Source organism: Neoarius graeffei, chromosome 12 (assembly GCF_027579695.1).
Source record: "Neoarius graeffei isolate fNeoGra1 chromosome 12, fNeoGra1.pri, whole genome shotgun sequence".
NCBI classification, from domain to species: domain Eukaryota; kingdom Metazoa; phylum Chordata; class Actinopteri; order Siluriformes; family Ariidae; genus Neoarius; species Neoarius graeffei.
The window spans coordinates 18,927,175-18,941,758 of NC_083580.1; the positions used below are offsets into that span (position 1 = coordinate 18,927,175).

At 41.4% G+C, this 14,584-nt stretch overlaps 1 protein-coding gene across 1 annotated transcript in view; it reads right to left on the reverse strand.

Annotated features, from left to right (window-relative positions):
• Positions 1 to 12,069: 12,069 nt before the first annotated feature.
• LOC132895247 (volume-regulated anion channel subunit LRRC8A-like) overlaps positions 12,070 to 14,584 on the reverse strand; it is a 79,059-nt gene continuing 76,544 nt past the window's right edge. The window contains exon 7 of the mRNA XM_060935615.1: positions 12,070 to 12,345. Coding sequence (XP_060791598.1) covers positions 12,070 to 12,345 — 276 coding nt within the window. The remainder of the gene's footprint in view (positions 12,346 to 14,584) is intronic.

Here is a 14,584-nt window from a genome sequence, read left to right on the forward strand (position 1 = left end):
GATTGTCAGATCATCACATTCTGTTTTTATTTATAATTTACAGTGTCCTCACTTTTTTGGAAATGAGTTTGTAGTTTCAGAGATACAAAAACAGGTAAATAGTCTGAATGGGGGTGATTTAGATTTATACTCTACACCATTAGGGGTTTGTCATTCACTGGTAGTTCAGATACTTGTGATTATCATTGATTTATTTATTTCTGTTCTTGAGTTATAAGCATGGTTCCACAGTTTTAGTGGTTTGGATTTTACCACAAATGTAGCTGCACACAATTGCCTAGAATGTCTTTTGAATGCTGTTGCATTAAAATTTCCCTCCAATGAAACTAATGGGTTCAAACATGTTCCAGGATGACAATGCCCGTGTGCACAAAGCAAGGATTTTCCTTGTGGATTTTATTGCCTCTTCCAGGACAGAGTCCACCAGGGAGCAAGGTATTGTTTTCGGTGGAGTTTCTTTGTTTTTGTTGTTAATGATATTACAGGAAAATGGCTGGACCAATCTTCATGAAACGTTCAGGATAGATGGGCATTGGTCTCAAATAGAACCTACAACATTTTGAGGGTCATCCGGTCAAGGTCACCAAAAAGGTCAAAATCATTTTTGTTGTGGCTACTGCCTCATATAGAAGCTCTAGCCACTATGTCATCGTGCTGTAAGAAGGTAAGTGTAAAACAATCGCACACCGCACATGCGCATACACATGTTCTGATTAAAATGGCTGGTGAGTGTATGCAATTTGGTTTACCATTCAAAATAAATGGACTAGACTAAAGAAATCGCTTTCAGACATGTTTATGCTTATTACAGAGGGAAAGTGCGTTCCACTGAGCTCTAGCGCTGGGCCATTTCCAGGAAATAAGAGTTTCGGTCATGGCGACAGCGTGTGTATGTCAGCCTCGGTTCAGAGGTTTCAGTTTCGAAAACTGTAAGAGGTAAGAATAGAATAATATAAAGTACAGACACTTGGTATATTTGACTTCTGTCTTCTGTCAGATGGTAAACATCTATCTATCATCAACCGTTTTCAAGTTATAGACTTCTGAAAATCCATGACCTTGAGTTTGGCCTTTCAAGGTCACAGATCATGGTGCCAAATGAAAGGTCATATGGGAGATCCTATATGCTCATAATAGCAAACATTTGTCTATTGGCAACTGTTTTTGAGTTATAATGGAAAATATGTTATTTTGACCGAAAGGTTGACCTTTCTGTGACCTCGACCTTCACCTTGACCCGATTACCCCCAAAATTTAATTAGGTAATCTATGAACCATTGTCCACTTACCCTGAAAATTTGAAGTCAATCAGTGCAACCGTCTAGACGCTAGATTGTTAACAGACAGACACACAAACAAACAAGGTCAAAGGTCATGGTGCCAAATGAAAGCCCATATATGACTTCCTATACGTTGATGATGATAAACATCTCTCTATCCCTAACTGTTTTTGAGTTATAATGGAAAATATGCTAATTTTAGCAATGACCTTCACCCCCCTGACATTTGACCCCCAACCGCTAAGAAAACTATGAGATACCCTATCATGTAGCATACAAATGGAATCAGAATTGAAAGATGAACAGTTTGGAATTGGTTTGAAGTAAATATGCTGAATATGAAGGAAGATATCATGAAAAAAACGATTTTGACCTTTTTGGTGACCTTGATCTTGACCAGATGACCCTCAAAATGTTGGCGGTTCTATTTCAGACCAATGCCCATCTATCCTGACAGTTTCATGAAGATTGGTCCAGCTGTTTTCCCATAATGTTGCTAACAAAAAAACAAAGAAACCCCACTGAAAACAATACCTCGCCCCCTGGTAGACTCTCTCCCGGACGAGGTAAAGATACTTTCAGGTCTCACTCCACCAATATTTCCAAGGCCACACTGAACTAACTAAAAAAAATATTCATCTAAACAATACTTTCTTCTGATTTAACACGATTAAAAGTTCTAGAATAATATAGTGCTTTAACCAATCTAGTTGTAACTTCTTTTTAAGTGTAATTAACTTCATTTACTCTCTACTGAAAATCAACATGATTGGCTCTGACTCAAAATACAATCATCATAAAACAAATTACAGTATGTGTGTTTAAGGTATGTGTGTGTGTGGTTGCATATGCATATAAAATCACCACAAAGTTCTATTTGAGTTACTGCTAAGATGCTCTGCAGGTGCCACTAGGAGGAGCTGCAGTTCCAACAGCCCTGCACCTTCCAATCCTCTGATAAAAGGGCTTATCAGTATTAAAATGAATTTCTCAGTCACTGTCTGCTTTATCATGAGCAGTAGTGCATTCATGCAGTTATCCAATCAACCAATCATGAAGCAGCAGCACAATCCATAAAATAATGCAGATACAAGTCAAGAGCTTCAGTTAATGTTCACATTGAACATCAGCATGGTGGAAAAAATATCACCTGGTTCACACTGATGGGAGGGATGCAGTAAATAACTACTCTTGACAATCGTGGTGTGCAGGAAAGCACCTCAGAGTCAAAGTCAAGTCAAATTCCATCTCATGCCAGGATCTGGTCTTCCCAGGCAGTCTCCTGTCCCAGCACTCTCTAACTCCTTGAGGCACATGGGTGCAGCGCCGATCTCTGTTTTGGTAGCCTTCGGCCTCTCGCCTATTATGTAGCTAGGGTTACAGTGTGGGGGACTGGTCCTCTAGTAACTGCGAGAGTTTGACTCCCCATTCGCATCTGTATTGCAGCGTGCCTTGCCAGATGGCAGTAGGTACCATTTTTATGATGGTCTTTGATATGACCTGACCACGAGTAGAACTTGCAATCTCCCAGTCGAAAGGTGGGCAGGATAACCACTCGGCCAGCTCACGGTGAAAGCACCTCAGAACACACAACATATTGAACCTCAAGGCAGATTCTGTTGTTGTAGCCCATCCACCTCAAAGCTGAGTGTGTTGTGAATTCTGAAATGCTCTTCTGCTCACCACAGTTGTAAAGAATAGTTATTTGAGTTACCATAGACTTCCTGTCAGCTTGAACCAGTCTGGAACTAGTAGAAAGTTCTTGGTGGTGATCTCAGATTCTTGAATACTACAACAGCAACAATAAAGACTTAATTTAGAGAGCAAGCTTTAAGTTTCTGGTGTGGGAGTTGCTCTTAAGGTCTAATCTGTGATGTCTTTCCTTTATTCTTCTCTATTAGTGGAGATATAAATATCTAATCTTGGACCATCTCTTGAAAGGAATTTTCTTGAATGAACAAGATACCCTCTGTGTTCAGCCACGCAGCATGAGAGTGAGTGAGTGTTGTGAATGGACTCCAACATCATGAGAGTTTTACTCAGACCAACAACTTGCTGGATAAATGTGTGTGGGGGTTGTTCTGAGAGTGATTTCAGTTAAGGATGCATTTTCCTCCTCAACTGTAAGTATGGGCACGTAAATTTTGGTTTTCATTTGTCGTTAAAAGGTATGAAGCGTGTATTTGTGTACGTGATGGGCAAACATGTGGTTTTGTGCATTTGGGTGCAGTGGTTGTGTGCAAAATGTCTTATAATTTAACAACTTGAACTTCTATGATGGTGGTGGGAATTGTCTCCAGAATCATTTATTAACATAATCCTAGGGATATAATAAAGACTGCTTAAACAAAAAGAAACATTACTGTTAATGTCCAAAAAATATTAATGAACATATTTGTCTCATACAAACAGTTTGTATTTGTCCACTTTTTTGACAAAATCTATAGAACAAGATACATCTTTGTTCTAAGGAGTTAAGGCAGTGATAGTATGGGACAGTTGCCTTGACAACAGAGACAAAGATCAGAACACTGCATCATCCCTCCTTTTCGTTTTTGGTGACGGCTTGACTGTGTCTCAAAGACACATACCGTACAAACAAAAGTCCTTCATTATACTTGAGAGACGCTGGGGGTGCAGTGTGTTTGTGTCTTTTGTGTGTGTGTGTGTGTGTGTGTGTGTGTGTGTGTGTGTTTCCTCTCCAGCAAACTAAGTCTTTGTGATCAGCACAGAGTCTGCATGCAGCTTAGCTTATTAGTTTGCATGTACTGACCTGTAGCAATGCATGCATGCATGTGTGCGCGTGTGTGTGTGTACTGGACTATGTCTATGAAGGTTCTCAGTCATCCAGGTCATTATAAATTGTAGATGCTAAAGAAGGTAACTGGACTTGCTTGAAATTCTTTTTTTATTTAATTATGTTTATTGGTTTTAACAACAAACAACGTACGACAGAACAAGATTCGGCTCACAGGCTCAAATATACATACAGACAGTTGGCTCATTAATTATATGATAACAAAATGAAGAAATAAATGAGTATGAAATTGAAAATGAAATACAATAAAATAAAGGTCCTATTAATTTTTTTTACATAAATCCTCTTATTAATATGGTTTCAATATTCAGTCCCATAAAGGACATGAAAGGTTCCCATGTTCTGCGAAAAATGTCATCCTTATCATGCAACTTACATGTCAGATAATCCAGTGATATATTCTATTACAACTTTATGCCACTGTGTTCTAGAAGGGGGTTTATCTGTTATCCAGTTTAACAAGATTCATTTCCTAGCACAGAAAGTTAACATTTTATATAATTTCTCTTTGTATTTATCATTAATAAAACAGTTTGATATCCCAAATAACATGCAACGAAGGTCACATTGCAGTGACGTGAATAAAATTCTGTTTATATCTTGCCCCACCATATTCCAAAATTTTTTAATTTTCCAACAAGACCACAAGCAATGAGTAAGACTCCCTATCTCTATTTTATACTTAGGACATTGAGGGGAGAGGTCAGCATTGAACTTGTGACGTTGGGAGGGGGATATATGAGCCCTGTGTAAAATTTTTAACTGAACTGCCTTAACCCTGTTGCAGATACTCAAGGTCCTCACATTTTCCCATGCCTCATCCCATTCCTCATCTGTGATCTCCACACCAAGTTCTCCTTCCCATTTCACCTTTAGGTGTAAGGTACCTGCAGTAACATATTCCTTAAGCAGTCTATTAAAGAAACCTATGGAGTGGCCCCCTCATAGTGAAAAGAGCTATCGCTCTATGCATGAACTGCTGTGGTCAGAAAGAACTGTCGTATCTTTAATGAAATCTCTTATTTGAAGATAATGAAAAAATCCTGTTTTAGAATATCATACTTTCCACTTAGCTGACTAAAGGACATCAGAGTTGGTCCAACAAACAAATCACATAGTCTGGAGAGCCTTTTAATATTCCAGATCTGAAAACCAGGGTCCGTTATTCCTGGCAGAAAATCTGAGTTGCCACATATTGGTGTAAAAACAGAATTTATGTCTACCCTCTAGTCTTCTAACTACATGCCATGCCATGACGGTGTAGACTGTAATTGGATTACGACATGCATTGACTAAAGGCGTTCTAATAAATAACAGGTTTGCAAGAGGTAGATTGGACATAGAACTTTCTATATCCAACCATATGGACATAGGATCCTCGCGTATCCAGTCAGTGATGAAGCAGAGGTGTGCACTAAGCTGATATTTCCTAATGTCGGGAAGGTCAAGGCCACCTTCCAAGGATGAAAGGCACAGAGTTGCTAAATTGAGGCGGGGCTTCTTCTTCACCCATATGAAAGAGCTAAACCAAGTGTTCAGGCTTTTTAAGGTTTTATGAGACAAGAGAACTGGAATCATCTGAATAGAGTAAAGCAATCTAGGCAAAATATTCATTTTCAGGAGAGCCACACGTCCCAGCCAAGAGATGGGCAGTGTATTCCATCTCTCTAGATGCAACCTAATGCGTTCAAGCAGAGGGGTAAAATTAGCTTTATACATTTTATCAAAATCAGGGGTTTTATAAACAAAGCCAGATGGGGACCATCTGAAGGGAAATGGACATGGGGTTTTTGGTTGATGCTTCAGACTACCCAGGGGCATTGCTTCTGATTTGTCAAAATTAATTTTATATCCTGAAAAGGCACTGAATTTACTAATGGTGTCGATGAGGTTAGCAGTGGAAATCTCAGGCTTAGTCATAAAGATCAGGACATCATCTCCATAAAGGGTTATCTTGTGCTGCCTACTGATTATAGGTAGACCATAAATGTCCTGATTCTTCCTGACCGCCTCAGCCAAGGGCTCTATAACCAGAGCGAACAAGAGGGGGGAAAGGGGGCAGCCCTGTCTGATGCCTCTCTGTATGCAAAAATTAGGGGATCGTAGTCCATTAGTAAGAATGGAGGAAAGAGGATTATTATAAAGTAGTCGAACCCAACTGATAAATTTTTCACCTAGGCCAAACTTTTCTAAAACATAAAAAAGAAAGGGCCATTCGACACGGTCGAACGCCTTCTCTGCGTCCAGAGAGACGACCACACCGTCCATTGACTGTTGATGGAACTTTTGAATTGTGTTCAGCAATCTATGCAGGTTATTGCATGAGTAAAGGCCTTTAATGAAGCCAGTTTGGTCTTCATGAATGAGCAAAGGGAGCAAGCCTTCTAATCGTGTAGCCAATATTTTGGAAAGAATTTTTAAATCTACATTTAACAAAGAAATTGGCCTATAGGAGGCGCAGTGCCTCCTAAAACACCAGGATTAGATGTGTAGGCTGAACATGAACTTCCATCTGCTGTGTCATTACATGTGTCTCCTTTACTATTCAAACCAAAATGGCTGCCTTAACAGGAACTAGAGGTCACAGGTCAAACAACAAAATATTAAACTTAAGAGTCCTGCTTTTCAAAATACATTTTCCCTTCCCCTTACATTACACTGTTTGTATAATCTTTGTTTAGCAAATCTAATTTTTGCCTCTGCATGTTCTGTTAAAAGGGAGTCTAAGGCTGAGCGTAGTGCAGAAATTTCTTTAAGTCTCCTTGATGAAGGTTTTGCAATATATTCCCTTTCAGCCACCTTAAGCCTAGATTCCAAAATTTCCCTTTGTTCAACCTGCCTGTGCCTCTTACTGTGCACAAACGATATGATGAGGCCTCTTGCAAAGGTTTTAGAGGTTTCCCAGAGAAGTGATGGATCCTTTGTAGAAGCTGAATTAATAGATAAAAAGGATTTAAATTCCTCAGTGAAATAGGATATAAATTTGTGGTCTGTGAGAATTAAAGGGTTAAACCTCCAATACCTTGTCTGTGGGACCGAATTTCCAATTTGATACTGGATAAAAACAGCAGCATGGTCAGATATAACTGCGCTGCCTATAGAGCTACAAGTAATTGATTGTAACAAAATTTTAGGTACAAAGAAATAGTCTAGGGCGGCATGGTGGTGTAGTGGTTAGCGCTGTCGCCTCACAGCAAGAAGGTCCGGGTTCAAGCCCCGTGGTCGGCGAGGGCCTTTCTGTGTGGAGTTTGCATGTTCTCCCCATGTCCGCGTGGGTTTCCTCCAGGTGCTCCGGTTTCCCCCACAGTCCAAAGACATGCAGGTTAGGTTAACTGGTGACTCTAAATTGACCGTAGGTGTGAGTGTGAATGGTTGTCTGTGTCTATGTGTCAGCCCTGTGATGACCTGGCGACTTGTCCAGGGTGTACCCTGCCTTTCGCCCGTAGTCAGCTGGGATAGGCTCCAGCTCGCCTGTGACCCTGTAGAACAGGATAAAGCGGCTACAGATAATGAGATGAGATGAGAAATGGTCTATTCGTGTATGACATTTATGAACTTTTGAAAAGAAGGTATACTCTTTATCTGCTGGGTGTTGGGCTCTCCACATATCTATGTAATCCAGATCCTCGCAAAGGGCATTGATGAATTTAGAATGGTGAGAGGTGGACATTCGACCTGCAGGAAATTTGTCAATACAAGGGTTTAAGTGGCAGTTAAAATCTCCTCCTACAAAAGTATTTCTGACATTGAGATCAGCTAGTTCAGAGAATGTTGTAGCTAGAAATTCACTAGGATGACCAGGTGAATAGTACACATTCATAATGGCAATCACTTCTCCATATAGTTCACCTTTGATAATGACATACCGTCCTGACTTATCCTTGATGCAATGCATAACTTTAAATGGTAGATTTTTCTGGAACAAAATGGCAACTCCCCTGCTCCTTGATGTAAAGGAGGAAAAAAAAGCTGATCAAAACCCCTTGCTGCAGTTTTAAATGCTCTATTTTGTTTAAATGGGTCTCCTGCAACAAAGCAATATGAACTCCCTCCCTTTTAAGATAAGTCAGGACCTTTCATTGCTTAATAGGTGTATGGATACCGTTGACATTCCAGGTGCATAGTTTAAGTAAAGGCACAGTCATTTCAAATCACAAAATACAAAAAAATAAAAGTATATCCTAAGCACACATACTGCCCACATGTTAAGATATCATTAGAGTGGAAGGTAAGCAGAGTACTAAACACCAAACAACTAACGAACAACAAAAAAACAAGTGCCAAACAACCTACTGGCATTAAAACTAAACACTGTCCTTCTCTAATCAAGAGACGTCGAGCGAGAGGGTTCTCTAGCGACAGAAGACAGATCTACTCGGTGTACTGCGTGGTGGCGCCCTTATCCAGCCCATAGCACAGTGGTCTAGGCTACTGCAAAATTCAACATACTCACGTCATCGCGTGGATCTCAGATGAAAACAGTCTTCAAAAATGAAAAGTAGTAAAGGAAAGAAAATAATAATAATAATAATAATAATAAAGAGGCAGGAAATCCGTGAGGCTTAGGAGCCATCATCACCACTGGTCACGGTGAGAGAGTCAATGTACTTCTCCACCATAGCCGGATCTTGGAATAGTTTTATTGAGCCACAAAAGGTGACTCTTAGCGATGCGGGGTAGACTTGGGTGGCTGTAGCTCTGGTGGCCTTCAGACGTTTCTTCACCCCATCAAATCTTTTACGTTTGCGGTGAACGGCGGCTGAGAAGTCTTGAAAGATCATCACGGTGGAATTATCATGTTTCAAAGCTTGATTTCTCGTCCCCATGCTCCACGACACATTCATCACCCTCTGCTTATCCTGATAATTATGAAATCTCACCAGGCTCGATCGCGGTTTCTGGGTAGCGGAGGGCAAGGGTGCTAGGGAGCGATGTGCTCTTTCCAGCTTGATCTGGCCCATTTTAGTTTCGATGTTCAAGATTTTAGGTAGCCAGGATTCAAAAAAGCGCGTTGGGTTATCACCCTCCACACCCTCTGGAAGTCCAACAACGCGTATATTTTTCCTCCGACCTCTATTCTCCAAATCATCAACATGCTCGCTTAAATCCACCACCTGTTGTTCTAGTGCCTTCATCTTGCTTTCCACTGGGTCTACAATATCCTCCAAAGCAGACACTCTCCCTTCCACCTCTGTAATGTGTTCGTCATGACTGTCCAGCTCCTCACGATGAGCAGTAAATGTGACAGCAGACTTGACTTATTGTCAATAATCTTTGAGATGTTAGCTGTAATTTCTGAAATCATCTCTCGTAGTGCAGGTGCTAGCGAGCTATCTTCGCTAGCCTCACTGTCCTGCTGGGTAGGGTCCTCAAGATTGCTCTGGTTTGCCTTCTTTTTACGTGACATGTTATCAGCTTGCCTCAAAAAGTAGGCATTTATACTCATTGTACGTTATAGAGTCACAAGAGTCCACGAAACGCTTTGCTTACAGGCAAAAATGATAAATTTAATGAAATGGCGCACCAGCTCAGCATCACACAACCTTTCCTCAAGCCGCTATCTTGAAAACCTCATCTCATCTCATCTCATTATCTCTAGCCGCTTTACCCTTCTACAGGGTCGCAGGCAAGCCGGAGCCTATCCCAGCTGACTATGGGCGAAAGTCGGACAAGTCTGGACAAGTCTGGACACCCTGGACAAGTCGCCAGGTCATCACAGGGCTGACACATAGACACAGACAACCATTCACACTCACATTCACACCTACGGTCAATTTAGAGTCACCAGTTAACCTAACCTGCATGTCTTTGGACTGTGGGGGAAACCGGAGCACCCGGAGGAAACCCACGCGGACACGGGGAGAACATGCAAACTCCACACAGAAAGGCCCTCGCCGGCCCCGGGGCTCGAACCCAGGACCTTCTTGCTGTGAGGCGACAGCGCTAACCACTACACCACCGTGCCGCCCTCTTGAAAACCTTCTGCTTGAAATTCTTGAAGGCATTTCATCTCTCATCTGAAAGGCTTCTTCATTTCTGTCTGACTAGTGGGGAGTTCCAGATATTTATCCGCTAGTGGACCAAAAGCAAACCTAAGGGGAGTCGTTGAGGTCACATGGGTCGTTGACACTCGGTCATCCTGTCAGTGTTAGGGTCACTGGAGGTCGGGTGTGAATGGTGTTAGCAGCCTAGAGGGTCATTCGGGTGATCTGTGGGTCATTGGCTCTCTCTGCCATCATGTGAGTCATTGAAGTCAGCTGAGACTTTATGTGGATGTGTATTCAGTTTTCTGGGAAGTGTGCCAAGGACTGTGTTGTAGGTGGCTGATAGCTTGTGTCTCAGACCACCTCCTCTGTTCAGTGATGGTCATTCCAGGTTGACGAAGATGGCTTCTTTTACTCCTCTTTCAAACCACTGGTCTCCTCTGGCTAGAATGTGTACATTGCAGTCCTGAAATGAGTGTCCTTTGTTATTGAGATGAAGATAGACTGCAGAGTCCTGGCCTGAGGAACTGGCTCTCCTGTGTTGAGCCATGTGCTTGTGAAGCAGTTGTTTCGTTTCCTCAATGTACAGGTCTGTGCATTCCTCACTGCACTGAATTGCTTACACTACGTTGTCCTGTTTGTGTCTGGGTATTCTGTCCTTAGGGTGAACCAATTTCTGCCTCAGAGTGTTACTGGGTCTAAAGTGTACAGGGATGTTGTGTTTGTGGAATATCCTCCTGAGTTTCTCAGATAGTCCAGAGATGTAGGGAATGACAATGTTCTTGCGTTTGTTGCTGTTTTCTTCCCTGTCTGTTATGTTTCTTTTTCTGATCTTGACGAAAGCCCAATTAGGATACCTGCACTTCTGAAGTGCTTCCTTGATATGTTTTTGCTCTTTCTCTTTTCCCTCTACTGTTGTAGGAATATTCTGAGCCCTGTGATGTAAGGTCATAATGACCCCCAATTTGTGTTCCAGTATGGTGAGAGTCAAACAGTAGGTACTGGTCTGTGTGTATGGGTTTCAGCAGACCTCGATGCAAAGGCTTCTGTCTTGTTTGATATGCACGCTGCAATCCAAAAAGGCTAGGTTGTTTCCACTGACATCCTCCCAAGTGAACTTGATGTTGATATCCACTGCATTTATGCGCTCTGTGAAGGCACATGGGTTTTGGGTGGCATGGTGGTGTAAGTGGTTAGCACGGTCACCTCACAGCAAGAAGATTCTGGGTTCGAGCCCAGCGGCTGGCGGGGCCCTTTCTGTGTGGAGTTTGCATGTTCTCCCCGTGTCTGCATGGGTTTCCTCTGGGTGCTCCGGTTTCCCCCACAGTTCAAAGACATGCGGTTAGGTTAATATGGGACAGCCTTGGACTGAGGTGCCCTTGAGCAAGACACCTAACTCCCAACTGCTCCCCGGGTGCTGTTAGCATGGCTGCCCACTGCTCTGGGTATGTACATGTGCTCATTGCTCATGTGTGTGTGCGCATGTGTGTGTTCACTGGTTCAGATAGGTTAAATGCAAAGAGGAATTTCACAAGCGTGTGATGAATAAAGTTGTTGCTGTTCTTCTTTACCCAGGTGTCATCCACATACCTGAACCAGTGGCTGGGAGCAACTCCTGAAAAAGTGCTCAAGGCTTTGTTTTCCACTTACTCCATGTATAGATTGGCCACTATAGGGGACACCGGTGAGCACATGGCGCATTCTCAATAACAAAGGACACTTGTTTCAGGACTGCAATGTAGACAGACAGAACTGAAGAAGCCTTTTGGATGAGAGGTGAAACGTCTTCAAGAATTTCTGTCCCTCTACCATACCATAATTCCACTTCCTCATTCCTCTCTTCTTGGCTTTATGCAGGGATCAACCTTGTATTCCACTAAATATATAAAAACAACTAATAAAAAATTAAAAATGTTAAAATAAAAGTTTGTTGCAGCTTTTCATCTGCCTCCATTTTTACTCTCTTCTCATCCATAGTCTTTCAGTCTCAGGCTTCCTCCTTCTCAGCTCTCCATAACTGCTCCTTCACTTCAGGAGGAAGTGTTCTGAAGAGCTCTTCCTCCACCACCAGGCCTGAGCGTTTCAGCATGCGGCACTCGCCCAGCTCCACCGGCAGACCTTCTAGCCAATTACTGCACAGCTCCAGCTGTGTCAAAAACATGAGCTGTCCGATACACGATGGCAGTGCAGTCAGGCAGTTTTTCCCCAGGTTCAGCGTCCGAAGCTTCTTGCACTGGAACAGATTAAGTGGTAAGGTCTTGATCTGAGAGACGAGAGAAAGAAAAACAGTTAAAGGAGGTTAATGTTTACAAGATGATTTTTCTACTTTCCTAATGACACATGGATGATTGTTTAATGCTTTAACAGTGATTATTGTAGGCGCATTCAACAAAGTCGTAATTACCAGTGAGGAACTCAATTTTCTCAAAATGTTTAGACTTCACGGAATGTAGCGTCTCATTATAAACAAAAACATGACCACAAAAATTGCAACTGCTTCCAGGGTTAAAAGTAGTTTTAAGTATCAAATGTCAGGATTGTATTCTATACATGCTTTGTATGATATAGATTTTTTTTCCTGCTCCTGATTTACCATTTAAAAAAAATCATAATACACAACTTAATCGTCCAGAACCAATAGCCTAAAAAAAGTTCCACCATTTCAGGTATAAGAGTAGTGGAAAGCATTCTATCATCAGCTGTGTAGTCTGAACTGTTTGTCAGCAGAAGCATCAATTGTGGAAGAAAACTCAGCTGGATTGTGGATTTCTCGAGGATTTTTACAAATCTGTTGTCCACATGACTGACAATATTCACTGTTAATCTGCTCATCAAAGTGTCTGAATAAATTTTGGCACTTTCCCTTGCAGATGAGCAAAAAGTGACTCTTTGGAAGAGGCCTATTTAATCCTTGGAGGTTAAAGGTAGACTGCCTTTCAGATTTTTCAAGTTTAGGTCATAAAAAGAATTTTCCCTGACACCTAATTATTTTTGTTTAGTGGCCTGAAAGCTACTGAATTCAAATCACAGACTTCCAATTTTATTAGGGTTTTTTGTTTGTTTTAAATAGAACCAATTAATGAATTTAGGGCCATGTGGCCCTAAATTCTCCACTATTTTTTCTTGCTTCACCGTGACCCAATTCAAGAGACTACGTCATGCATCACATGGTGGGCTTTCCCCGTTCGCACAAGGCATTGTGGGATACAAATTTGAAACAGGAGAAGAAAATGGAGGACTCGAGTGAAACATGAAAGCCTGACTACAATAACAGAAAGTGAGAAGAAAAGACATTATGTTGCAAAGGAAAGGAAACACATGACCAAACTAATAAATACTGGTGGTCAGCAAGCACCTCAGTGTGATCAGATGTTTGTTTAGTGATAGAATGATATAACTGTCAGTCCACGGTCAATGTAAACCTGGAGATAGCAGTAATGCAACACTGGATGCCAGCTGCCGTAAAACCCAAAAGAAGAAGAAGAAGAAGAAGCAGGTAAACTTGCGCATGCGCACATGGATTTCCTCTGTCTGCTTGACTGCGTGAAGCAAGCAATTTCAGGCACATTATTTGCTAAGGAATCCCCTCAAATTAAATAACTTCCCAGCCACAGAATGGCCTGGTTTTTTTTTTAGAAATTGCAGATATAAACATATGACCACATTTCAGAGGGAACTAAATTTCACGGATTTTCTAAAATCGAAAGGCTGTATAGCTTTAATATTTATGTTGTATTTTCGCAATTTATTCCAGATTCATGTCCCTTGGCTCATCTCCTGTTTATTGGGGAGAAAACTGCTCAGTTTACTTTCAAGTGATTACTTGTGCCAGTGTATTCTGATGTTAAATTGTAGAGTTTCTAAACATAATGCGTGAAGGTTGTCAGGTCTGGTAATATTGGTCATATGTCACAGGACTAACTTCATGATAAATACAACAGCATAGTGTTGCTTAGCTTTCTATCTGCAAACCAGTGAAAAATGTTATAGCTGTGTGCACAACCTCATATAAACCCCACTGTATTTTAAGTATGCTGTGTGAGGTCCCATAAAAATGCTCTTTCCTCTAACAAGCAACTCCAAGCCTGAGTCTAAGACTTCATTTAGTAATTAACGCAATTCCAATATGACAAACACAAATAAATAGAAAGTGGAAAAAGGTGATGGATACATATTCTGAAAAGAAATTACAATATTGACTCCATGTCTGCATTTCCCCCGTCCTCCCAGGTAAACTGGCCACTCTAAATCACCCCTGGGTGTGAAGCAGTATATGAATGTGTGTGCATACGGAGCCCTGCGATGGACCAGCATATCATCTGGGGTATATTCCTGCCTCAATGTCCATTGTTCCTGGGATAAGGTCTGGATCCACTGTGACTTTGACCAAGATAAAGCAGTTACTGAAGATGAATAAATGAATGAAAACAATTACTCTCTCCACTGATTGTTTGTTACTTGCACTCTGTAGTTGATTATTAAGTATACTGAAAAGGAGCAAC